Source organism: Nerophis ophidion, linkage group LG15, assembly GCF_033978795.1.
Source record: "Nerophis ophidion isolate RoL-2023_Sa linkage group LG15, RoL_Noph_v1.0, whole genome shotgun sequence".
NCBI lineage: Eukaryota > Metazoa > Chordata > Actinopteri > Syngnathiformes > Syngnathidae > Nerophis > Nerophis ophidion.
In genome coordinates this window covers 37,766,701-37,794,293 of record NC_084625.1, presented here as the reverse complement: position 1 = coordinate 37,794,293, position 27,593 = coordinate 37,766,701, and the positions used below count along the sequence as shown (strand labels likewise).

The following is a 27,593-nucleotide window of genomic DNA, read 5'->3' as shown; positions in this document are numbered from 1 at the left end:
ATATTATACCAACTTTTCATTGAAGGACTAGTATTTTATCTTATTTTTATTATCCGGCTACGTTTTTATTAGATATAGTCCGAATATTCTATCAAGTTTTTATTATAGTTTAAATTTTAAATACACTTTTTTTTATTAAAGTCCTAATATTTCAGCTACTTTTATGATTAATAGTCACAATATTCAATCAAGTTTTATAGTCCTATTAATATATCTTTTTTACTGCATTATTGCATAATATTTTGTCAACATTGTATTCTAGTCCTAAAATACTAGTAACTTTTTAATTGTACTACTAATATTTATATAAACTTTTTCTAATAGTCCTAATATACTATGAACTTGTATTATATTGTTAATATGTTATCCACTTTTTATTCTAGTCCTAATATTTTACTACGTTTTTATTCTAGTCTTAATATTTTTATCAACTTTTTACTATAGTACTACTATTCTATTAACTTTTATTTGACCACTAATATTTATATAAACTTTTTCTCATAGTCCTAATATACTATGAATTTGTATTATATTAATATCTTATCAACTTGTTGTTATAGTCCTAATATTTTATAAACTTTTTATTATATTCCTTTTATATTATCAACTTTTTTTTATTACAGTCTTAATATTTCATCAACTTTTTATTATATTCTTAATATTCTATAAACCTTTTTAAAGTCCTAATATTTTGTTAACTTTTTATTATATTTATTTTGTAGTAACTTTCTTATTATAGTCCTAATAATTGAAAAACCTTGTTTTCCATATCTAATAATTTATAAACTTTTTATTATAGACCTAGTAGTTTATTAACATTTATTTTATTTTTAATATTCTAACATAGTTGTATTCCAGTTCGAATAACCCGTAAACATTTAGTTGTACTGCCAATATTTTATCAACTTTTTATTCCAGTCCCAATAATCGATCAACTTTTTATTATAGTTCTAATATTTGATCAACGATTTATTATGATCTGAATATCTTATTGACTTTCCATTATAGTCCTAATATTCTGTCAACTTTTAATATAATCCTATAACTATATCAACTATTTCTTCTAGTCCTAATATTTTATTAAAATCATTACATTAATTATTAATGCATATAATGATACACATTTATTATTACCTTTAACATTTAAAAATCGATTGATACAATTGCAGGTCTTGAAATTATTAATTAAAATCCTGCAGTGATTTATGATTCAATAAAAATAATTTTGACAATCAAAGAAAGTAAAGCAAAACGTTGAAAAGTGTATTTTGTTGAAGTGAAGTTTATGAAAAGTATATGTTAACAGCTAGTATATGAATCATATTTGTTAACAGTTGGAGAACAAGTTGTGCTCATAAAATATCATACATTTTTCTAATATGACTATTAATCAATCAGGTGGTCAAGTTGGTAGTGTTATGTTAAATGAAAACAAATGTTTGTGTGTTGTGAAGATGAATTCAGTTCAAGTAAGGAGAAAAAAGACTTGATAAAGTCTGACAATGATAAGTGTATTATTTTAATTAGGACAACTTTCATAAATCATTTTGTTTGTCGCAAATACCCTTATTTTTTTGTATTTGTCAAGAAGAACAAATGTCTTGTGTGCTGAAAGATGCTCATGCGACTATTATCATCAAACAATAAATTAATGGATAAACCTATATATCAATAACAAATATCAATCAAACAACTTGTCAGTAATTGTAGTACAGATGACTGTGAGATGCTGCAAATGCTGTGATTGTAAATTGTTAGTTATGACTATTCACATGATTATGATTATTTAACACTTGCATTTCTGTAAGAAGTTCTCAGAAGAACAATAATAGGAATAAGAGCATTCATGTTTTGATCCATGTCGTCTTGCTGACAGGAAACCGTCGTCTGCTAACGAGAAAACAAATCCGTCCAAACGACATCGAGATCGTTTGAACGCTGAGTTGGATCGACTGGCGAGTTTGTTGCCTTTTTCTGCTGACGTCATTTCCAAACTGGACAAACTTTCTGTGCTCAGACTTGCAGTTTCTTACCTCAGAGTTAAAAGCTTCTTTCAAGGTAAACATGCTTTTATATTACACTCTTTTACTCTGCGTCTGCGTGCCTGTGTGTCCTGTGCTGAAATGACATAACTTGTTGTGTATCACACACACATTATTCCATTTCAATTCAGCTTATTTGGGACATGGTAAAACTTCACAAGCCCAACCGTCCAAAAGGAGGGTGAGAAAGCAGAGCTAATCTGGTCCCACTACTGTCCCATAAGCAGTAGAAAAAATACCAATAAAGTAGGAAAGAACCAGCTGAACACCATTATATATTATGGGGTGGTTATGATAACCACAGCAGAACACGCTTTATGTCAACAACACTTTTACGTCGACAAACTAATCTACGCCAACATACATCGGGGACCGACATAAACTTTATGTTGAATCATTAAGTATCTACTGTACTGTGTAAGTCAGGGGTAGGGAACCTATGGCTCTAGAGCCAGATGTGGCTCTTTTGATGACTGCACCTGGCTCTCAGATAAATCTTAGTTGACATTGATTAACACGGTAAGTAATGAATAATTCCGCCTGTAATCACAGTGTCAAAAATAACCTTCAAAATATAAAACATTCTCATGCATTTTAATCCTTCCATCCGGTTTCTACCGCACCTGTTCAAGAAGTCGCATTAATGGTAAGAAGTATTTTATTTATTGTTGGTTAGCTTCAGAATAACAATGTTATTAAAAAGAATAAGAGACTTATTATACACTAAAAATGCACGGATTTAGTTGTATTCAGTGTTGAATAAAATATTATATGGCTCTCATGGAAATACTTTTTAAAATATTTGGCTTGTATGGCTCTCTCGGCCAAAAAGGTTCCCGACCCCTGGTGTAAGTACACAACATTAAAACATGCACACACTCAACGTCCTGTTCGGCTTTGAAACAAAAGCTTGGCTGCCTTACGCTGTATTCTATGTCTGTGAACCAAGTCATAAGTGACTTTTTACTCCAGTTTTGTTGACCAGCGCTTGTGTTGACATCAGTCAGCAAATTTGAGGGGCGTCAACATAAATATGTTTCACTGCAATTCAAGGTGAAAGCAGAGAAATGAATATGTTCACTACAGTGAATATTCATCCTGCTTTGTTACACATCCATCCATCCATTTTCTACCGCTTGTTCCTTTGGAGCATATCTCAGCTGCATTCAGGCGGAAGGCGGAGTACACCCTGGACAAATCGCCACCTCATCGCAGGGCCAAAACAGATAGACAGACAACATTCACACTCACATTCACACACTAGGGCCAATTTAGTGTGTCCAATCAAAGTGCCAGGTGCATGTCTTTGGAAGTGGGAGGAATCCGGAGTACCCGGAGGGAACCCACGCATTCACGGGGAGAACATGCAAACTACACACAGAAAGATCCCGAGTCCGGGATTGAACTCAGGACTACTCAGGACCTTTATATAGTGAGGCACATGCACTAACCCCTGTTTCACCGTGCTGCCCACATGCAGTTTATCATTCAGATTAATCACATTGTCATTTTACATTCATACATACAGACATAAATGCGTGCACACATTCATAAGTTCATATTTAAACATTCATATTTTCATATTCAAATACATTCAGGAGACATGTGACATTTCTGCAGTAACGTGGAAATTCATGTTTTTAAACATAAATGGTTGCCTCAAAATATAAATTCCGCATTTTTTAAATGAAATACCAATAAAAATATGTTCTAAACAAAATTTGTTGAATGCCCTCCTTTGCTGCGGGTACTCGCTAATATGATTAGCAGCAAAATGGACAGCTGCCAACGTTGTGGCTCTGACAGCGAACGGAGGCGACAACAAATAAGATAGGTAGATGGCTAGCTAACCATCGAGCTTGTTTCGGTACTCCAAAATAAATAGAAGAAAACAAGTAAAGACCATGGTCGAGAGCGCTGAAACAAGCTTGCGAGTTAGCGAACCATCTATCTAGCTTACTTGTTGTTGCCTCGGTCCGCTCTCTGAGTCACAACCAGGGCCGTAACTTGGATTTGACAAATACCGAGGTCAAAAATTTGTTGTCCAAGAGTAACTTTGAAAGGTTGAAATCATGTGTATATACTTTTAGATATTTTTATACGTTTACATTTATTGTTTGCGGACATATATTCTTCATACATTCATACATAAATTCTTCATACATTCATACTTTCAGCCGACAAGAAGAAGTGTTACTTTTATTTCACTTTGTTCACTGCAAAAATTAACTGAAATCTAAGTAAGATTAAATATCTCAAATAAGGGTGATATTTGTTTATTTTCTGTCTGATAAGATAATTATTCTCACTAAGCAGATTTTATGTTAGTGTTTTACTTGTTTTAAGGGTTTAGGTCCTAAATGATCTCAGTAAGATATTACAGCTTGTTGCTGAGATTTCATGACCTATATTGAGTAAAACATGATTGAAACTAGAATATCAACCTTTGCAAAGCTGTGTCATCAACACTCACATGTATAAAACTACTTGTTTAAAGTAATAATTTCTTATTTAAAGCATTTTTAAATTTTCCTGAAGGAACTCTCCTGAAGGAATCAATAAAGTACTATCTATCTATCTGAAAAAAAAATCATGACTTCGACAAAATTGTGTCTCATATTTAAAGAGATGACAGCCAAATGGACTTTGCTGTTGTATTTTCAATGAAACAATAGAAAACACAAACTCATATAGTAGTACAGTTGTTATTTTTAATTTTCCTGAAGGAACTCTCCTGAAGGAATCAATAAAGTACTATCTATCTACTATCTATTTGTGAGAATATACCTATTTTAAGGAATTTTTGGGTTCATTGAGGTTAGCTAATTTAACTTGTTTTAGAAAGTCTTGACAAGCCAAATTTTCTTGTTGTATTGGCAGATAATTTTGCTTGGTTAAAATAACATACCCCTCATTTTTGTATTTTTTATTCTTGTTTTTGAACACTGTCTTTTTGCAGTGTTCTTGTTGAATATTTTTCTGCTGTAGCACTTTTTATTGTCCACTGCGGGTCTTTGTGAAACTGTAGCGTTTTCCTGCTTATTATTATTATTTTGATATTGGATTAAAAATGAAACCAAACATTGCTTTGTTGTAGTGAGTATTAAAAACATGAACTCATGGATGAAGAAACACTGATAGCTATTGACTATTGTCTTTGATGTTTTCTTTACAAAAGGATATGTGGAATTTTTTTTTTAAATGGTAATTTTACTGTAATTCATGTTAAAAACTATTTGTATTTGCAGTTAAAAACATACTTTTTGTTAGAATCAAAAGATTACAATATAAGTACAATTTAGCTTCAAGAAGTAGTCACCTTAAATGGTTTTCACTTCAAAGGTGTACGTGAAGCTCATCGAGAGAATGCCAAGAGTGCGCAAAGCAGTAATGAGAGCAAAAGATGGCTATTTTGCAAAAACTAGAATATAAAGAAATGTTTTCAGTTTTTTCACCTTTTTTTGTTAAGTACATAACTCCACATGTGTTAATTCATAGTTTTGATACTTTCAGTGACAATCTACAATGTAAATAGTCATGAAAATAAAGAAAGTGCATCGAAGGTGTGTCCACATTATACAGTATATATATATATGTATATGTATATATATATATATATATATATATATATATATATATATATATATATATATATATATATATATATATATATATATACATATATATATATCTTGATTGGATTATCCAGAGAATAGTGCTCGATACCGTGGCAAAAAATAATAATAAAAAAAATTATAAAATAAAAAAAGCTCCTGCTGATTGAGGGAACCCCTCATGACTGGATTATCCAGAGAATAGTGCTCGATACCGTGGTAAAAAAAATAAAAATAATAAAAAATTTAAAAAAAAAAAAGTTTCCTGATGATTGAGGGAACCCCGCATGAAACAGCTCTGTAGAGATGAAGTAGTCTTGTGATTCTTCCCACACCTACATACATATATATACACATATATATATGCGTGGCGCAGTGGGAGAGTGGCCGTGCGCAACCCGAGGGGCCCTGGTTCAAATCCCACCTAGTACCAACCTCGTCACGTCCGTTGTGTCCTGAGCAAGACACTTCACCCTTGCTCCTGATGGGTGCTAGTTGGCGCCTTGCATGGCAGCTCCCTCCATCAGTGTGTGAATGTGTGTGTGAATGGGTAAATGTGGAAGTAGTGTCAAAGCGCTTTGAGTACCTTGAAGGTAGAAAAGCGCTATACAAGTACAACCCATTTATCATTTTATATATTTAAGCGGTAGAGGATGGATGGCTATATATACGGTACATTTTTCAGCTGTGGTGGTACATGTCTGAACTGCAGTGGTACATGTTTTAGCTGTTGTGCTGCATATTTAAATGGGTTGTACTTGTATAGCGCTTTTCTACCTTCAAGGTACTCAAAGCGCTTTGACACTACTTCCACATTTACCCATTCACACACACATTCACACACTGATGGAGGGAGCTGCCATGCAAGGCGCCAACCAGATATTTCAACTGTCGGGGTACCGGTACACGTCTTACACTCCTTGACTAGCTTTTTATGTGCCATTATGATTGGTGTGTACATTAATGTATACAGTATGGTATGATGTGAACAGTGTGATTGTACATTATGATGTGTACAGGATAATGTATGAAATAAGTTCTGTACATTTTAATCTGTACATTATAACATGTGCAATTTGTTGTGTACAGGATTATGTGCACAGTATTATGTGTACACCATGATGTGCTCAGTATAACGTGTACAGTATGTTGTGTACATATTGTGTACAGGATGGTGGACTGGTTCTGCAGATGGCATGAAAGTTGTATGTCATGTTAAGATGCTGTTGTTTGCAAACATAAAGTTATTAATTTCCCGGTACATGAGCTATTATGAGTGCTGACTCTCCCACCTTGCTGATTTTTATTAGAGGCCATTAAGGACAAGCTTAATAGAGGAGGGACAGTAAGGGGCACTGTATTTGAGTAATTAAGTATCTGACACTGTTTCAAATGTGTTCTCCATAAGGAGTTAACTAACTTGAAAATTTCATCCAAGACACTTAATTTGCTGCTTTTCTAATTGATTCACCTCTCTCAATGTGTCAGAATTAAACCCCTTTTATTTTGAACATACATGATTGATCTCCCCACAGTTTGTGATTAGGTAAAGACGTGACTGTATGCTGATGACACATTTACATAAGCAAACTAACTATGGACAAAGTGGCTGAGTGGCTAAAAAAATCATATCTAACACGGAATACTGGAAAAACAGTAGCCATATATTTTAATAAACAACACTCTCAAAGGGTTCATCCAAGCGTTTTGGTAAAAGGGAAAACGATCGAAATGTTGGAACAAACATAATATTTTGGGATTACTCATGACTGTAATCTAAGTTTCAATAAACATGTTGAAACGGTGGCTCATAAATTAAAGTCGAATATTTCTGATTTCCCGTATAACTCTTTTTCTCTTGAGGCTGCAGAAACATACCTGCATGTTCTCATTCTCTCTTATAGGATATTTTGTATGCTCTGCTGGGACAAGCAAATCAAACCACCATGAAGCCAATCGATTATACTAGATACATTTAAAAAAAAACGAAAAAACAAGACTATACCAGTATTGTAACATTTGCTCTAAATCAGTGGTCTCAAACTTTTTTCGCTAAGTACCACCTCAGTAAAAAATTGGCTCTCCAAGTGCCACCATAATGACCAACATTAAATACAGTAGCATACTAGGCCTAAGTATTCATTAAAAACAAGGCAGAGGTTTTATTTAACAAGTCTATTTAACATTGTTGGCCACAGTAACACTGTGTTTTGAGTATAAGAAAATAAAACACTGTACTTTAATCAAGTGATTCTTTGGCGTACCACGAGGTGAAGCCACAGTTTCAAAATAACTGTTCCAAAAAAACTACTTATTGAGCAACCAGTGTTGACAACATTGACTGAATTAGTATTTTAGTATGATTAACAGTGTAGCATCATTACAGTAGTTTAACACTAAGAGACGTGTGTATTATTGTAGTATTTTAGAATAGCTTTTAAATATATGCAATAATTTAATCATTGTATAAATCATGGGCTTAGAGCATGGGTTTTAGGAAATAATTGCAAAACATTTTTTGTAATAAAATATTCAATCAATCAATGTTTATTTATATAGCCCTAAATCACAAGTGCCTCAAAAGGCTGCACAAGCCACAACGACATCCTCGGTTCAGAGCCCAAAAAAGAGCAAGGAAAAACTCACAACCCAGTGGGTAGTCAATGTGGATGACTATGAGAAACCTTGGAGAGGACCGCAGGCGTGGGTGACCCACCCCCCGAGGGGAGACTGGATGCAATGGACGTAGAGTGGGTCCAACATAATAAATAAAAACATTGTAATTCATGCATTCTATCTATTAGCTTTTCATGAATTGTAGGCCTCTTTGCACAGGCACTTTATGCCTTATACTTTCCAGCCAATTCATTATATAAATGAACAGTTGTATGGTCTCCCTTTGAATATCGGGGGATTCTGAGAGGAGGTGTGTAGATGTTTTTGTACATGTTGCTGTTTTGTGATGTATTCTTGTCTGTGTGAGGAGATGTTGTTTAATCAGTCGTCATTTTATTGTTTTTAGTAGTGTTGTCATTTATTTCCTGCCATGTATTCCTACTAGGGGTGTGGGAAAAAATCGATTTGAATACGAATCGAATCCTATACGTTGTGCGATTCAGAATCGATTCTCATTTTTAAAAAATCATTTTGTAATTTTTTTTTAATTTTATTTAATTTTTTTTAAATTAATTTATTTATTTTTTCAAAGTAACCACTACACACCAATACCATAACAATACAATCAAATTCCAAAACCAAACCTGACCCAGCAACACTCTGAACTGCAATAAACAGAGCAATTGAGAAGACAAAAACACGACACAGAACAAACCAAAAGTAGTGAAACACAAATTAATATTATCAACAACAGTATCAATATTAGTTATAATTTCAGCATTGCAGTGATTAAAAATCCCTCATTGACATTATCATTAGACATTTATAAAAATAAAAAAAAAGAACAATAGTGTCACAGTGGCTTACACTTGCATCGCATCTCATAAGCTTGACAACACACTGTGTCCAATGTTTTCACAAAGATAAAATAAGTCATATTTTTGGTTCGTTTAATAGTTAAAACAAGTTTACATTATTGCAATCAGTTGATAAAACATTGTCCTTTACAATTATAATAGCTTTTAAAAAAAAAATCTACTACTCTGCTAGCATGTCAGCAGACTGGGGTAGATCCTGCTGAAATCCTATGTATTGAATGAATACAGAATCGTTTTGAATCGGAAAAATATAGTTTTTGAATCAAGAATCGAATATTATCGAATCGTGACCCCAAGAATCGATATTAAATCGAATCGTGGTACACCCAAAGATTCGCAGCCCTAATACCTACCATACATTGATTAACGTGGACCCCGACTTAAACAAGTTGAAAAACTTATTTGGGTGTTATCATTTAGGGGTCAATTGTACGGAATATCTACTGTACTGTGCAATCTACTAATAATAGTTTCAATCAATCAATCAATTGTATGTTATTTGGTGTCAAATTAACGAGTACAAATGAAAATTAGCTGTTAAATCCATCGATTCCTTGTGAATAAAAATAACGTATCATGGGCGTTGTCCATAAACTCATCAAAAAATCGAAAACAAAACCCCCCTTCTGCATGTGTGCTGCCCTTCCACCCCAAAGTAATACACACAATAGCTGTTAAGTGGCACAACTGCTAATGACGGCGCTGATCCTTGCTATGTGAACAGAGGAGTTGAGCATAGTTAAGTCATTAGTTGCTTGAATCAAAGACAATCAAAGACTCGACACTTGCTTTGTCCTGCTTGGCCTCTCGTGCCGCAGAACTGAACTCGCTTGACTGACGCTGGACTCCATTGGCTCGAACAAAGCCTGCGGGATCACAAAAGGCCAGAAGTGAATCACTCAAAGCGGTGCCAAGAGTCCAGTTAGACGCCAACTGTAACAGCTAGTGTCGCTTTGTGTGTAGTGTTGCTCCGTGTGTAGTGTTGCTTTGTGTGTGCGAACAGACGATCCGAGTGTATGCTAGGGTTCCACAAACACAACTCATGCACAGTGAGGACAAGCCTTTGTTGGTCCAACACCATTGTTGGACGCTGTCGTGGGTCATTATCGTCACGACGACAAGCGCTGATGAAGAGGAGAGAGACCAGGAAGATAATTATATCAATGACGTGTTAATGCGTGCACTGCTGTAGTGTCACTTGTGGCAAACACTTTGTGTTCCCGCGCAAAATCTGTGAAATATCACAACCTTGAAATGGATTAATTAATATATTTATTCAAATAAATAAATAAACAAATGATTAAATATATACATGAATGAATAGATACAAATGGTAGTTTGCCAAACATGCATCTATATTTCGTAACACTTTGCTACACTGCAAAAACTGAAATCTAAGTAAGATTAAATATCTCAAATAAGGGTGATATTTGCTTATTTTCTGTCTGATAAGATAATTCTTCTCACTAAGCAGATTTTATGTTACAGTCTTTTACTTGTTTTAAGGGTTTTGGTCCTAAATGATCTCAGTAAGACATGACAGCTTGTTGCTGAGATGTTATGACCTCCATCCATCCATCCATTTTCTACCGCTTATTCCCTTTTGGGGTCGCGGGGATCACTCCCGCCTATCTCAGCTACAATCGGGCGGAAGGTGGTGTACACCCTGGACAAGTCGCCACCTCATCGCAGGGCCAACACAGATAGATCTATATTGAGTAAAACATTCTTGAAAGTACAATATCAACTGTTGCAAAGCTGTGTCATCAACACTCACAAGTATAAAACTACTTTTTTAAAGTAATCATTTCTTATTTCAAGCATGAAAAAAAAAAATCATGACTTTGACACATTTTTGTCTCATAATTAAAACGGATGACCGCCAAATGGACTTTGCTTTTTTATTTTCAATGACACAATTGCCACTACGTACTCATATAGTAGTACAGTTGGTACAGTACAGTAAACTGACAGTTAAGATTTAAACATTTCACATGTGACATTTCAAACAATTTTGAACAGAAATAGTTCATGCACATTCAGATAAATTCTTCAAAATTACAATTCAAATATTTTTTCCCCGGAAGCCAGGCTGTATTTACCTGTATGCGCACTAATTGATTGAAAGAGCACGCACTTGGCGCGATGATGTCATGTTATTGATGGAAAAATGCATTTTTTAGACAATATGATTTGCCTGAGAGTAATAGCTCTCGCGACCCCAAAAGGGAATAAGCGGTAGGAAATGGATGGATGGATGGAGGTCATAACATCTCAGCAACTTGTTGCCTTTCCATTAAGAACAAATGACTAGTTTTTAGAATAAGTTTGCTGGTTTCAAGAAATGTAATGGCGAGCGCATATTATTATGTCAAGATAATGGCACTAGCATTTACTTAATTTAACAACATTTTTCAACATATTGAGCAAAAGTATCTCTTTTTTTTTTTCTACCAAGAAAAGTGCACTTGTTATTAGTGAGAATATATTTGTTTTAAGGTATTTTGAGGTTCCTTGAAGTTAGCTAATTTTACTTGTTTCGAAAAGTCTTCACAAGCCAAATTTTCTTGTTCTATTGGCGGATAATTTTGCTTAGTTCAAGTAAAATACCCCTCATTTTGGTCATTTTTTCTTGTTTTTTAACACTGACTTTTTGCAGTGTATGCACTGCAAAAACTGAAATCTAAGTAAGATTAACTATCTTAAATAAGGGTGATATTTGCTTATTTTCTGTCTGATAAGGTAATTCTTCTCACTAAGAAGATTTTATGTTAGAATGTTTTACTTGTTTTAAGGGTTTAGGTCCTAAATGATCACAGTAAGATATTACAGCTTGTTGCTGAGATTTTATGACCTATATTGAGTACAACATGCTTGAAATAAAAATATCAACTTTTGGAAAGCTGTGTCATCAACATTAACATGTATAAAACTACTTTTTAATCATATCTTACTTTAAGTATGAAACAAAATCATGGCTTTGACACAATTGTGTCTCATATTAAAACAGATGACAGCCAAATGGACTTTGCTGTTTTATTTTCAATGAAACAATAGAAAATACGTACTCATATAGAAAAACAGTTGTTATTAGTGAGGATATACTTATTTTAAGGTATTTTTTGGGTTCATTGAGGTTAGCTAATTTTGCATGTTTTGGAAAGTCTTGACAAGCCAAATTTTCTTGTTCTATTGGCAGATAATTTTGCTTTGTTGAAATAAAATAACCCTCATTTTTCATTTTATTTTTCTTGTTTTTGTACATTGACTTTTTGCAGTGTGGGGAACATATTCTAAGTAACAAACTCTTGATTTAGAGTTAGTTGGAAACTAAGGGAACATATTCTAAGTAACAAACACTTAATTTAGGGTTGGGGTTAGGGTTAGGGTTAGGGTTGGGGTTAGGTTAGGGTTAGGGATAGTGTTATGTTTTGTTATGTAAGAACAGACCATATTCATTAAGTGGTATTAAAGAGACAATCATATACAAGAACTTCCTTCCAAAGTACTAATAAGAAATAATTCTGAGATTATTGAGGGAAGACTCTGAGTTAATGGCTTACTGGTTGTATTATAAGGCCATGCATAATACGGCATTAATAAGTACTTAATAATGACTAATTAAGAGCCAATATGTTACTAATTTGCATGTTAATTAGCAAGTAATTAATGGTGAATACCCTATTTTTATATTAAACAAAAGTGGTATAAGATGAAGAGGAGACAGACAAAGATTATAATTATATAAAGGATGTGTTAATGCGTGCACTATTGGATTGTAACTTATTACCCTGAAAAGTCTATAGAAACTAAATACCAGAACTTTGAAATAAATGACACTGAACTTGTAATACGTTTTATTTATTTAATGAAATAAATAATAAATAACTGAATAAATAAGACAAGTGGTGGTCCCTTAGTAATAAAGTTGTAATATAAAAAAGATATATATATTTTTTATCATGGACAAAAGTTGTAATGTCCAATCGTTATTGATGTAAGTAATTGTGAGTACATGTAATTCAATTTAAATAATTGTAAATGTATGTACATTTAAGAAATACAAGTAAAGGTAAATAAATATAAATACATATAAGTAAATGTGCCTTGTTGGCCCTTTGATGAGATGGCGACTTTTTCAGGGTGTACTTTGCCTTCCGCCCGAATGCAGCTGGGATAGGCTCCAGCCTCCAACGAACCTGAGAGGGACAAGCATTAGAAAATGGATGGATGGATGAAAAATTGGATGAATGGATGAATGGCTGAATGGCTGAATATAAGTGAATGTAAGTTATTGTATGTAAAGGCAAGTACATCATACCAAAGACTCTAAAATGGGACCCATTGCCTTCCTGCTTGGCACTCAGGATCAAGGGTTGGAATTGGGGGTTCAATCACCATAAATGATTCCCGGGCACGGCACTGCTGCTGCCCACTGCTCCCCTCACTTCCCAGGGGGTGCAATGGGATGGGTCAAATGCAGAGGACACATTTCACCACACCTAGTGTGTGTGAGACAATCATTGGTACTTAAACTTTAACTTTTACATATGTTGAATGTAAGTAAATGCAAGTAAATTTAAGTAAATATAATTAAAAGTTAATAAATGTAAATACATACAAGTAAATATAATATACCTGGCAACACCATCATCAATATATGATATGTATTATCTATCTATCTATCTATCTATCTATCTATCTATCTATCTATCTATCTATCTATCTATCTATCCATCTATCCATCTATCCATCTATCCATCTATCCATCTATCTATCTATCTATCTATCTATCTATCTATCTATCCATCTATCTATCTATCTATCTATCTATCTATCTATCGATCTACACTTATATATATATATATATACACACACTTATACATGTATATATACACATATATATATATATATATATATATATATATATATATATATATATATATATATATATATATATATATATATATATATATATATATATATTGTGTGTATGATCTTGTTCATGGTTCTACTTAAGTTAAAGTACCAATGATTGTCACACACACACTAGGTGTGGTGAAATTTGTCCTCTCCTTTTTGCCCATCTCCTTGATCACCCCCTGGGAGGTGAGGGGAGCAGAGGGCAGCAGCGGTGCTGCACCCGGGAGTAAATTTGGGTGATTTAACCCCCATTTCCAACCCTTGATGCTGAGTGCCAAGCAGGGAGGTAACGGGTCCCATTTTTTTATAGTCTTTGGTATAAGTCTGCCGGGTTTTGAACTCACAACCTACCGATTTCAGGGCGGACACTCTAACTACCAGGCCACTTGACTTTGACAAAAGAGACAGGAAATGGTGTGTTGTTATTGTCTGTAGAGTAAAATGCTTCAGTGTTTTATTACTCCTCAAGCTGCTCCACTTGAAAGTAGTTTGTAGTTACAAGATGAAGTTTATTTACATTCAAGTCCCCACACAACAAACTTGCTTGATATTCATGCCTGTAATTTGAAAAACCACCAAAGCAACAAAATTAAAAGCTTTTGTTCTCTTTCATCTTTTTCATTCTCATAGTGTACAAGTTGTGAAATATGAACCCCTCATTAACTCTCAGCTGACTATTATAATAATGTTGCAGCGACACACAGGAACATGCTTATGGCGACAACACGCCTGTGTGGACCAACTTATCAAGTTCTGGTCCATTGTCCTATTGTTACTAAAAAGTTACTGCTCAAGTTGACATACATGTTTGACCGCTTGTGTTGAGAAAAACAAAGTTAAAGTTAAAGTACCAATGATTGTCACACACACACTAGGTGTGGCGAAATTTGTCCTCTGCGTTTGACCCAACCCCTTGTTCACCCCCTGGGAGGTGAGGAGAGCAGTGGGCAGCAGCAGTGCCGCGCCCGGGAATCATTTATGGTGATTGAACCCCCAATTCCAACCCTTAATGCTGAGTGTCAAGCAGGGAGGTAATGGGTGCCATTTTTATAGTCTTTGGTATGATTAAGATGTCATTTCTATGAACAAATGTACAAACCCCGTTTCCACATGAGTTGGGAAATTGTGTTAGATGTAAATATAAACGGAATACAATGATTTGCAAATCATTTTCAACCCATATCCAGTTGAATATGCTACAAAGACAACATATTTGATATTAAAACTTATAAACATTTTTTTGTGTGCAAATAATCATTAACTTTAGAATTTGATGCCAGCATCATGTGACAAAAAAGTAGGGAAAGGTGGAAATAAATACTGATAAAGTTGAGGAATGCTCATCAAACACTTATTTGGAACATCCCACAGGTGTGCAGGCTAATTGGGAACAGGTGGGTGCCATGATTGGGTATAAAATCAGCTTCCATGAAATGCTAAGTAGATCACAAACAAGGATGGGGCGAGGGTCACCAATTTGTAAGCAAATTGCCGAACTGTTTTAGAACAACATTTCTCAATGAGCTATTGCAAGAAAATTAGGGATTTTACCATCTAAGGTCCGTAAAATCATCAAAAGGTTCAGAGAATCTGGAGAAATCACTGCACGTAAGCGATGATATTACGGACTTTTGATCCCACAGGCCGTACTGCATCAAAAACCGACATCAGCGTGTAAAGGATATCACCACATGGGCTGAGGAACACTTCATAAAACCACTGTCAGTAACTTCAGTTGGTCGCTACATCTGTAAGTGCAAGTTAAAACTCTACTATGCAAAGCAAAAGCCATTTTTCAATAACACCCAGGAACGCCGCCGGCTTAGCTGGGCCCGAGCTCATCTAAGATGGACTGATGCAAAGTGGAAAAGTGTTCAGTGATCTGACGAGTCCACATTTGAAATTATATTTGGAAACTGTGGACGTGGTGTCCTCCGGAACAAAGAGGAAAATAACCATCCGGATTGTTATAGGCGCAAAGTTCAAAAGCCAGCATCTGTGATGGTATGGGTGTGTATTAGTGCCCAAGGCATGGGTAACTTACACGTCTGTGAAGGCACCATTAATGCTGAATGGTCCATACAGGTTTTGGAGCAACATATGTTGTCATCCAAGCAACGTTATCATGGATGCCCCTGCTTGTTTCATTAAAACAATGCCAAGCCACGTGTTACAACAGCGTGGCTTCGTAGTAAAAGAGTGCGGGTACTTTCCTGGCCCGCCTGCAGTCCAGGACTGTCTCCCATCGAAAATGTGTGCCGCATTATGAAGCGTAAAATACGACAACAAAACCCCGGACTGTTGAACAAATTAAGCTGTACATCAAGCAAGAATGGTAAAGAATTCCACTTTCAAAGCTTCAACAATTAGTTTCCTCAGTTCCCAAATGTTTATTGAGTGTTGTTAAAAGAAAATGTGATGTAACACAGTGGTGAACATGCCCTTTCCCAACTACTTTGGCACGTGTTGAAGCCATGAAATTCTAAGTTAATTATTATTTGCAAAAAAAATAAAATTTATGAGTTTGAACATCAAATATCTTGTCTTTGTTGTGCATTCAATCGAATATGGGCTGAAAAGGATTTGCAAATCATTGCATTCCGTTTATATACCCCACCCCCCACCTCCCGAAATCGGAGGTCTCAAGGTTGGCAAGTATGGCTCGCACTGCTCCATCCACTGGACCAGATCTGGAGCACCCTTTCGGGTGAGGTCAGTCAGTGGACTAGTTAGGTCCACAAACCGGGGAATGAACCGGTGGCAATACCCCGCCAAACCCAAGAACTGCCTCACCTCTTTTTTTGTCTTGGGGGGTGGACAGGCTGCGATCGCCGCTGTCTTGTCTACTTGTGGATGCACCTCCCCTCCCCCCAAGTGGTACCCCAGATACTGAACCTCCCCCCGGCCAACCGCGCACTTTGCTGGGTTGACGGTGAGCCCCGCCCGCCTCAGGGACTCGAGCACTTCCCCCACCCGCTGCATGTGTTGTTCCCAGCTGCTACTCTGGATGATGACATCATCCAGGTAGGCAGCGGCGTATACAGCGTGGGGTCGCAGCACCCGGTCCATGAGGCGCTGGAACGTGGCGGGCGCACCGAACAAACCAAACGGAAGTGTCACAATTTGGTACAAACTTTCCGGAGTGGCAAAGGCTGTGTTTTCTCGGGACTCCGGTGACAAGGGAACCTGCCAGTAGCCCTTGGTTAAATCCAGTGTCGTGAAAAAATTAGCAGTGCCCAGCTGATCCAGGAGCTCGTCGACCCGGGGCATTGGGTATGTGTCAAAACGTGATATATCATTCACCCCGCGGTAATCCACACAGAAGCGTACAGATCAATCCTTCTTCCCTACCAGAACAATGGGGCTGCACCACGCACTGTGGGATTCTTCTATTACGCCCAACTCAACCATGGTTTTTAATTCTTCCCGGACCACTTTGCGTTTGTGTTCGGGCAGCCAATATGGCCGAGACCGCACCGTAACCCCAGGGCTGGTCTCAATATGATGTTGGATGAGATTTGTAGGTCCGGGCCGAGATGAGAACACATCAGAGAAGCGGCGCTACAACTCAGTAACATCCGCCCTCTGTGCTAACGAGAGCTGGTTGTCACAGGGGAGGGGAATGGTCGGGGCAAAGCGCGGGACCTCTGGTCCCAGCTCCTCCTCCTCCTTTACTACTGTCACCATGGAGACAGGCTCCTCCTCCCTCCATGCCTTCACCAGGTTTAGGTGGTAGATCTGAGTGTCTCCTCGTCGGTCCGAGCGTCGGATCTCATAATCCACATCACTAACTTGCCATGCGACCTCAAACGGCCTCTGCCACTTCGCAAGTAATTCAGAGCTGGAGGATGGAAGTAATAAAAGCACTTTTTCTCCCGGTGCAAATTTTCGTAGCTGGGTCCCCTTGTTATACACGTGCTGTTGACGCTCTTGGGCGCAGAGCAAATTCTCGCGTGACAAGTGCCCCACCTTGTGGAGTTTTGCTCACATATCCAGGACGTATTGGATTTAATTTTTGCTGGAGCTCGGACCCTCCTCCCAGCTTTCTTTAATTAAGTCCAGCACTCTGCGCGGCCTCCGGCCATATAATAGTTCGAAAGGTGCGAAACACAGGGAGGCCTGGGGTACCTCCCACATCGCGAACATTAGAGGATCCAGCCATTTATCCCAATTTGGTTTATCCTCGTGTATAAACTTGGTTTTCAGTGTTTTATTTAATCTCTCCCCCAGTCCATCCGTTTGTGGATGTTAGACACTGGTGCGGACGGACTTAATTCCCAGTAATCCGTATAGGTCCTTTATCGTGTGTGACATAAAGGACATGCCCATGTCAGTCAGAATCTCTTTCGGAATTCCAAATCGGGAGATGACCTGAAACAGTGCTTGCACCACACTCTTTGCAGAGATGGAGCGCAGGGGCACTGCTTCGGGGTAGCGCGTTGCGTAATCCACCAGGACTAACACAAACCCCTGTGTACTCGGGTGAAATGGTCTCATGAGGTCCATCCCAAATTCTTTTGAATGGGACTTCCATAAGCGGCAATGGGCGCAAGGGTGCCTTCGGGATGGCCGCTGGATTCACCAGCTGGCATTCCGGGCAGGCAGCGCACCAGCGGCGCACGTCTGCCCGGATGCCCGGCCAATAGATCGGACCATGACCCGATTAAGTGTCTTATCATACCCTATGTGGCCACAAAAGGCGTGTGCATGCGCCGTCTGGAAAATAATTTCCCGGAAGCAATTTGGCACCAACAACTGGGTGTATTCCTCACCGGTTTGAGTGTCACGGCTCACCCAGTATAACCTGTCCCTAATAATTGAAAAGTGGGGGAATACCCGCGCTTTTCCCGGATGGACCAGCTGACCGTCGATGGACTCTACCTGATCCCAGGCCACACGCAAGTTTTCATCGCGGGACTGCACGAGGGGAAAATCCTCCGCAGGTTGCCAGTGAGGGGCTGAGGGGGCCTCCCGCGAAGCCCCCGCCGGTTCCCGCTCGGCAGCGCCGGATGAACCCGCGTCACCGCTGAGAACTGCATGGACATTCCCTTTTCCTGCGGTCCGTGAACGCATCCCCACACATTGCGTCACTAGATAGTTAAACCCCTGCCAATTTGTTCCTAAAATTACGGGGTGTGTAAGGTGCGCGCTTACAGCAACCTTGACACTATGCTTTTGACCCTCATACCAAATTTCCACTGGCACAATAGGGTACTCGTGCACATCCCCATGAATACACCTAATTTACCCCGTGTTGCATGCCTCAAAACCCCGGGTCGAACCAGGTTTTGGTGGATCATGGTCTGTTTTCAGGCCGAATCCACCATTGCCCGGTTTGTACCCCCTTGTCCCCTTAACGTGACACCGTACATCTCCCCTGGATCGGGGGCGGGTGCTGGGGGGCCGACAACCCGAATCGCCTGCCCGACCTCCATCAAGGAGCAGTCCCATCGCACATGCTGTCCGTACCCCCCAGCAGACCGGCCCTGGTGTTCGCAAGTCCCTCTGCGAAGAAAGTCCCTTCTCAGCAGCGTCGGCACCCTGAAAAAATGAGCAGAGGAGAGGTTATCATCCTCTTCCCACCCCGGTTACTGTGGTCATTTGTTTGTGTGTGTGTGTGTGTGTGTGTGTGTGTGTGCTGTACGTCCGAGTTGGGGACCATCACTCAGGTTCCGGCTGACTCGGCCAGGCCCGGTCACGGTTCCAGGGTTGTCGTCTCCGGCAGCGCATGTCGTCGGCCGGGAGCTGGAATGGGCCTCTCTGTTGGTCTTGTGGACGCCTCTTTTTGGACTGCCAGGTGGTCCTCCGCCAGATTTACTGCCGTCATCAAGTCGCTGGGCTGGTGGTACTTCACCCATGCGGAAGTCCGGGCTGGAATTGCCGCGATAAATTGCTTGAGCACTTCCAGTTCGAAAGTGCCTTCGGCTGGACCCATCTGGTCGCTGCGTCTCGTAGCTGTTGTGCGAGGGCAAAGGGACAATCTTTGGGGCTGAGTTTCAAGGCCCGGAACCGGCGTCGGTGGTCCCTCCGGGCTGCTTTCGACCCAGTCCAGGATGGCGCGGCGCAGGTTAGAAAATTGCATTCGGGCGGCCGCTGGGAGACTCAGTGCTGCACGTTGCGCCTCCACCGCCAGGAGCGGCAGCAGCTTCATGCCCCACTCTTCTTCTGGCCACCTGTATGCCGTGGCCGTGGCCTCAAAGATGTCGAGGTATGTATGGGGGTCCTCCTTCTCCGTCATGCGTTGCATGGAGGCTGCTTTTCCCTCCGATGCCCCCGCCGCCCTGTCCATCAACGCGTGTCTGGTGCTGGAATGCCGCTGTTACTTCTGCCAAGATCTGGCCAAGCGCCTCCAGGGGGGTTGTGGTGGACATTGTCGTGGCCTGGTTTGGTTGGGCGCCACTTGTGGAAGTCTTGCTGACTGGGCTCTCCCGGACCACACGATACCTTCACCACCACAAGGAATTGACAATAATTTTCCTTTTTTTCTTTTTGGCTCTCTTCTTTTAAAGCTTTTTCTCTGATGCTTTTCAGCAGTCTCTCTCTGATGCTTTTGAGCAGTCTCTCGCCAGTTCTTTGCTGCAGTCCTGTCTCTGTGCCGCTTTTTGTGTCCGTCTGTCCCCCCCTTTGCGGTCACCAACGCTGCTAATCAAGAGAAAGGTGATTAGATAACTCGTTCCAGCTGAGGTATCCACTCACTTGTCATCCGCTTCCCAGCCGGGTCCCACACATGCCCCGCCCGTGGACAACGCCACTGCACAAAGTGCAAATGACACAAGGTGCTAGTCACAAATCAGCGTGCAATGTGGTCAAGTTAAAATATTCGAGCAGCATCACTCAAAGTGCAGAAGTATATAAAGTGCAATATAAAATCTATATAGCATATCATACAGTGTGGTAGCCATCAGATTGTACCCACAATTCAATAGTTATACACCCCATTGGTACGACATACGTAGACAAGATGGCGTTCATACACTATCAGGCTGGTACTTAAAACCAAATTATCATAGCAGCTGTTAGATAATAAAATGAAATATGATGTGAAAACATATACATACAATATGTAAAAATATTGGAAAAACAAGTCAAAAAACAAAAATTCTGAAAATACAAAATCCCCCAAAAATATATTTTTTCCTGTTGTCTATATTGTGCTTCTAATAGTCCAGAAACGGAGGTGTATAATATATTTGGGTGCTGCATGTTCCACAACGTATAAAAAAAAATGCAGGCTGGAACATGGTGTCATAAATATGCAGTAAATGAGTGTGTCCATGGTGACAGTAGGTCATAAACATGAAATACTAATTGATATACTTTTGTACTTGTTATCAATTATATGCACCGGGGCCTGATTTACTAAAGGTTTCTGTGTACTGAAACACGTGCAAACCTGATTGCACACGCAAAGCTGTGCGCTGGGAATTGCATCTCTTAAATGACAAAACGAAGAGTGCAATTTCTTCATGAATATGCAGAATATACATGCTTCCTCAACCTACGAGCACATTGCGTTCCATAACCGAGCTCGTAACTTGGAATTTGGCCCAGCCCAAACCCCCCAACTTTTAACATGCAACTTGCCTTTTAAAAGAAAAGCAAACTCTTTGATGAGAAATATTGTATGAAAACAATGGACTACAATAGTGGTACAGTACAGTAGTTTGTGTGCAAAATAATGTATTATTCACATATATTACACAGATAATATATTCTGTATCGTCAGAACCACTTTCCACCTTACATTGAATACATTAGTGTTTTACATGTGATTTTAGTGTGTGGGGCCTTGCAAATAATATTTACTTAAACACTGAAAACAAATAGCTATAAGCATAGAACAGTGTTCTTTTTCAATATTGAGCAAAGATCAGATTGTAGCAAGCAGCAAACATCTTACGGTGTCAACTTAGTCAGCATGCAGATTGTGTTGACGGCCAGAAAGACGCAGATAGAGCTAGAAAGAGAGCGAGGATTGGGGGCGGAGCTCTTGGTTGCATGACTCAGGCTCGCTTTGTCCTTGAAACCCTCGGGCTTGATTTGTTAGTCGCAAGAATGGATGGTGAGTTTTAGTGTGACAGTAAACAAAGCTTGTGTGTTCTTTATTTACCTCCTCAAAATCGTCTCATTTGTACTAATTTATTTCAAAAATATTTAATCAATAATCATTCATATCTTAATTACATACATTAATTAATTAACCTATAAAAAATAGGGGTGCCCAAAGTGTGACTTGGGGGCGATTTGCGGCCCACGGCAAATTTTCTAACGGCCCGCGGCACTTTCTAAAAATACTACTAAAATAAAACAAAACAAAAACCCCATAAAAAAAGTGGAATAATAGATCAAATAGGTGTAATTTAATGAGAATGTCAACTCAATAACACAAAAAAATGATGATTCAAAATCAATGTTGTTATAAATAATTGACCTATTCAAGGCTCCAAATACTTCACAACAAATATTCCACTTTGAAATATTTTTTCGGAAAAATATTCCACAATTTAGTCATCCATCCATCTATCCATTTTCTACCGCTTATTCCCTTTGGGGTTGCAGGGGGTGCTGGTGCCTATCTCAGCTACAAATGGGCGGAAGGCGGTGTACACCCTGGACAAGTCTCCACCTCATCACAGGGCCAACACAGACAACATTCACACTTACATTCACACACTAGGGACCATTTAGTGCCAATCAACCTATCCCCAGGTGCATGTTTTTGGCGGTGGGAAGAAGCCGGAGTACCCGGAGGGAACCCACGCAGTCACGGGGAGGACATGCAAACTCTACAAAGAAAGATCCCGAGCCCGGGATTGAACCCAGGACTACTCAGGACCTTCGTATTGTGAGGCAGATGCACTAACTCCTCTACCGTGCTGCCCATACATTTTAGTCATATAAATATTTTTTTTTCATCAAACAAGCAAAAAAAACACAACATAAAAAGATAATACAAATTTATAGTCCTGCAGAAACATCTGAAAATGATCCAGAGATTTTGTGTTAAAAGTAAAAAGAACAACAACTTTTGAATCCCTAAAAATGTTTTTATTTTTTCTTTCTTTAAAGTACCGTTTTAAAATGAAAATATAAAAATGTCCCCTGCATACTATAACTTTTCAGTGTGCGGTCTTTTAGTGGAATACGTTTGAACACCCCTGCTGTAAAGGGTCCTAAAACAACTAACTAACTAACTAACTAACTGACTAACATGTTTCTTCAACATAAACGCAAGACAGGACAATACACTCGACACGTTCTACCTATTTGTAAAAAGTGCTGTTGGTGACCTACTTGGTTGACCGCTTTTTTTGATAAAGGGGTCATAAATATGAAAAAAGTTATGTCCAGGTCTACGTTTATGTGTCGTATTATTGTTAATTTTTTTATTATCACTTGTGTGTTTCTGCAAAAGAAATAAATTATAGAATCAAGTCGCCAGTTTACAGCTTTAATATTCATACTTATTTGGAATTTTTTTTTCAAAACTAACCAAATGGAACATTTTATTTTCTATTCCCAAAACATGTCAACAAAACTAGGTTGAAAAAGAATTGATTAACTGACATTGATGTTATCTAACCTTAACATTTTTGTTATCATATATTGTGACATTATTATCTAACTATAACATTTATTATCATATATTTTGATGTTATCTAAATGTAAAATGTGTATTATCATATATTGTGACATTGTTATCTAACTTTAAAAAGTGTATTATCATATACTGTATGTTATCTAACTTTCAAATGTGTTATCATGTATTGTGATGATAATGTCTAACTTTATAATTGTTATCATATGTTATGAAGTTATTTTCTAATATTTATTATCATATATTGGGATGTTATTACCAAACTCCAACATATTGTTAAGTTATTAATTACCTAAACATATATTATCATACAGTGTGGTATAATTATTTAACTCCAAGATACATAATCAAACATGTTTTTGTTCATGTCTCTTGACAGCTGGTTCCACTCATGTTGACATCTGCTTACGTCGATGCGAGTCAGTCAGTCTGTGGGATGTCAATTCAAGCGTGTTGCTAAAACGTCTGTTCTGATATAATAATTTCATGGACAATGATCAAATATTTCCATTAACTCTCCAACTTAATTGACCAAATGTTTTATTCGCTGCAGGTTCTGGTTATGTTTATGTTTTTGTTAGAGTTGACAACATCAAAGAGAGGCGTTAATATGAAGGTTTATTCATCAGGACAATGACAGAGACAACAAATAGCAGCTGTCATGATAAATCTTTGGCCTTGACAAACATAAAGCATAATATATACATTTAATAAGCGCGTGCAAAAAATATTGCAGGTGACGGAAAGAAGTGTGTCAAATTCTTTCCCCGTCCACAAGGATCATGTTTGAGTTGGCATGTTGGACACAGCGCTGAATTTAAACAGCTGCTAACACACACACACACACACACACACACACACACACACACACACACACACACACACACACACACACACACACACACACACACACACACACACACACACACACACACACACACACACACACACACACACACACACACAGAGTCTCTCGCCCTCCCTTAGTGTAAGTTTGCGTGCGGAGCGAGGAAATTGTCCATGCTAATGTGCCAGGGTTTGTTTTCATCATCAAATTGCAAATGTTTGAAATATGAATCATACGCACGCATGCAGACTTCAAACCCTTGTTTCTGCTCACGTTTGGATCTGGATGTGATTTGACCAACATCTATTTTTCATGCACTCATATTACGCTCCTTGATTCACAATGCAACCTTTCTTCTTCCATCACAGCTTGCAATGCTTTACTTGTCATTTATCAAACTTCATTTCATAATTACTGTGAAATAATAAACATCGTCTTTCTTGATAGTAAGAATCCCTTTTGTTCATTCCTCTTCCTTTTACACTGTAATTTATATTGTATTTAATTCAGAACAAGCTAGCATATGCAACAAATCTTTGTATCATTCCGCAAATGACCATGGCACATTTGCAAAAAGTAACATAAAAATCATAGAAAAATGAGAAATATGTTTATGACTACAACCTTTCGTCTGTTGCTTCTTTTTGTTGTTCTTTTAATGTCACAAATAAGAAAGTCGCCTGGGTTTGCTTATAGAAGGGGAAGGGGCCAGACGTTTTATGATGTGTTCATTGTGTTATTATGTATTTATTGTGTGATGATGCATTTGTGAGCAAGAGTCAACAGTATGTATTTGTGGCGGTACACCACAAATACGTGAAAGTATGGGAAATCTTTTGGAAATTAGTTGTGTTACACTTTCATGTTTGTCAAGTACTCTTGATCACAATTTGCACGCGTGTGTCAAACTGTATCAGTGTGCGTTTGCGTGTGTCTGTGTGTGAATGTGGTAGTGCAGGGGTCACCAAACTTTTTGACTCGGAGGCTGCATTTGGTTAAAACTATTTGGCCGGGGGCCGGGCTGTATATATATTTATACACACACACACACACACACACACACACACACACACACACACACACACACATATATATATATATATATATATATATATATATATATATATATATATATATATATATATGTATATATGTATATATACATATATTTACACATACATACATACATATATGTATATACAGAAACGTACATGTATGTGTATTATTACATGTGTGTGTATATATATATATATATATATATATATATATATATATATACTGTATGTATATATTTACATATATGTATAAACAGAAATGTATGCGTATGTGTATTGTTACATCTGTGTGTGTGTGTATATATATATATACACATTTACATATATATATATGTATGTATATATTTACATATATGTATAAACAGAAATGTATGCGTATGTGTATTGTTACATCTGTGTGTGTGTGTATATATATATATATACACATTTACATATATATATATATACATACATACATATACATATATATACACATACATATATATACATATATATATATTTATATATATGTATATATACATATATATATATTTATATATATGTATATATACATATATGTATATATATACATACATACATATACATACACATATATATATATATACACATACATACATATATTTATATGTACATACATATATATACATATATATACATACACACATACATATATACATACATATTTATATATACATACATATATTTATATGTACATACATATATATATACATATATATATATATATACATATACATATATACATACATATATATACATACATACATATATATATATATATACATATAAATATATATATATACATATATGTGTATACATATATATACATATATATATACATATATACATATATATATATATATGTATATATATATATATATATATATATATATATATATATATATATATATATATATATATATATATATATATATATATACATATATATATATATATCCCTTGCGCACTAACTCACTGTAGCACATGCTGCGCGCTCGTGTCGCAGTGTTGGGATGTCGAGATGATGTCACGTTATCGATGGGAAAATGCAATTTTATACAATATGATTTGCCGAGCGACGAGGAGACACCAAGATAACCAGCGGTAGAAAATGGATGAGAAAGGACAGATTTAAAAAAAATTATAATACATTTTTTTTAACTGGGGACTTCCCACAGACCGGATTGTGGATGCCGTAGTTTGGGGACCCCTGTGTTAGTGTGTAAGTGTGTGTCAATGTGTGTCAAAGTGAGTCGATATATGTCAGTGTGTGTGCGTGTGTGTGTTAGTGTGTCAGTGTGTGTTAGTGTGTCAGTGTGTGTTAGTGTATATCAGTGTCTTTTATTGTGTATCAGTGTGTCTCACTGTGTGTTTGCGTCCGTCAGTGTGTGTCAAAGTGCATCAGTTTGTGTCAGTGTGCATGTGTGTGTGTGTTGGTTAGTGTGTGTCAGTGTGTCTAAGTTTGTTAGTGTGTCAGTGTCTGTTAGTGTGTGTCAGTGTGAGTCAATGTGTGTCAGTGGGTTTTAATGTTTTAGTGTCTGTTTGTGTGTGTTTGTTAACGTGTGTGAATGTGTCAGTGTGTTAGCGTGTGCCAGTATGTGTCAGTGTTTGTCAGTGTGTTTCAATGTTTGTACGTGTGTGTTAGTGTGTGTCAGTGTCTGTTAGTTTGTCAGTGTGTGATAACGTGTGTCAGTGTCTGTTTGTGTGTGTTAGCGTGTGTATCAATGTGTATCTGTCTGTTAATGTCTGATAGTGTGTGCCAGTGTGTTTTTGCGTGTGTTAGTGTGTGTCAATGTGTGTCAGTATATGTTAGTGTGTGCCAGTGTTTGTTAGTTTGTGTGTTGCGTGTGTCAGTGTCTGTTATTGTGTGTCAATTTGTGTTAGTGTGTGTCAGTGTTTGTTAGTGTTTGTCAGTGCGTTTGTGTGTGTCAGTATTTGTTAGTGTGTGTCGATGTCTGTTTGTGTGTGTCAATTTGTGTTAGTGTGTGTCAGTGTCAGAGTT

General features: G+C 37.6%; 1 protein-coding gene across 2 annotated transcripts in view; it reads left to right on the top strand.

Annotated features, from left to right (window-relative positions):
* LOC133569639 (uncharacterized) overlaps positions 1 to 27,593 on the top strand; it is a 110,436-nt gene that overhangs the window by 768 nt on the left and 82,075 nt on the right. The window contains exon 3 of one of the 2 annotated variants that reach the window (XM_061922120.1): positions 1,877 to 2,058. In XM_061922120.1, the coding sequence (XP_061778104.1) occupies positions 1,877 to 2,058 (182 nt within the window). Of the gene's footprint in view, positions 1 to 1,876; positions 2,059 to 27,593 lie in introns of those variants that run through there. The other variant, XM_061922121.1, reaches the window with a different exon arrangement.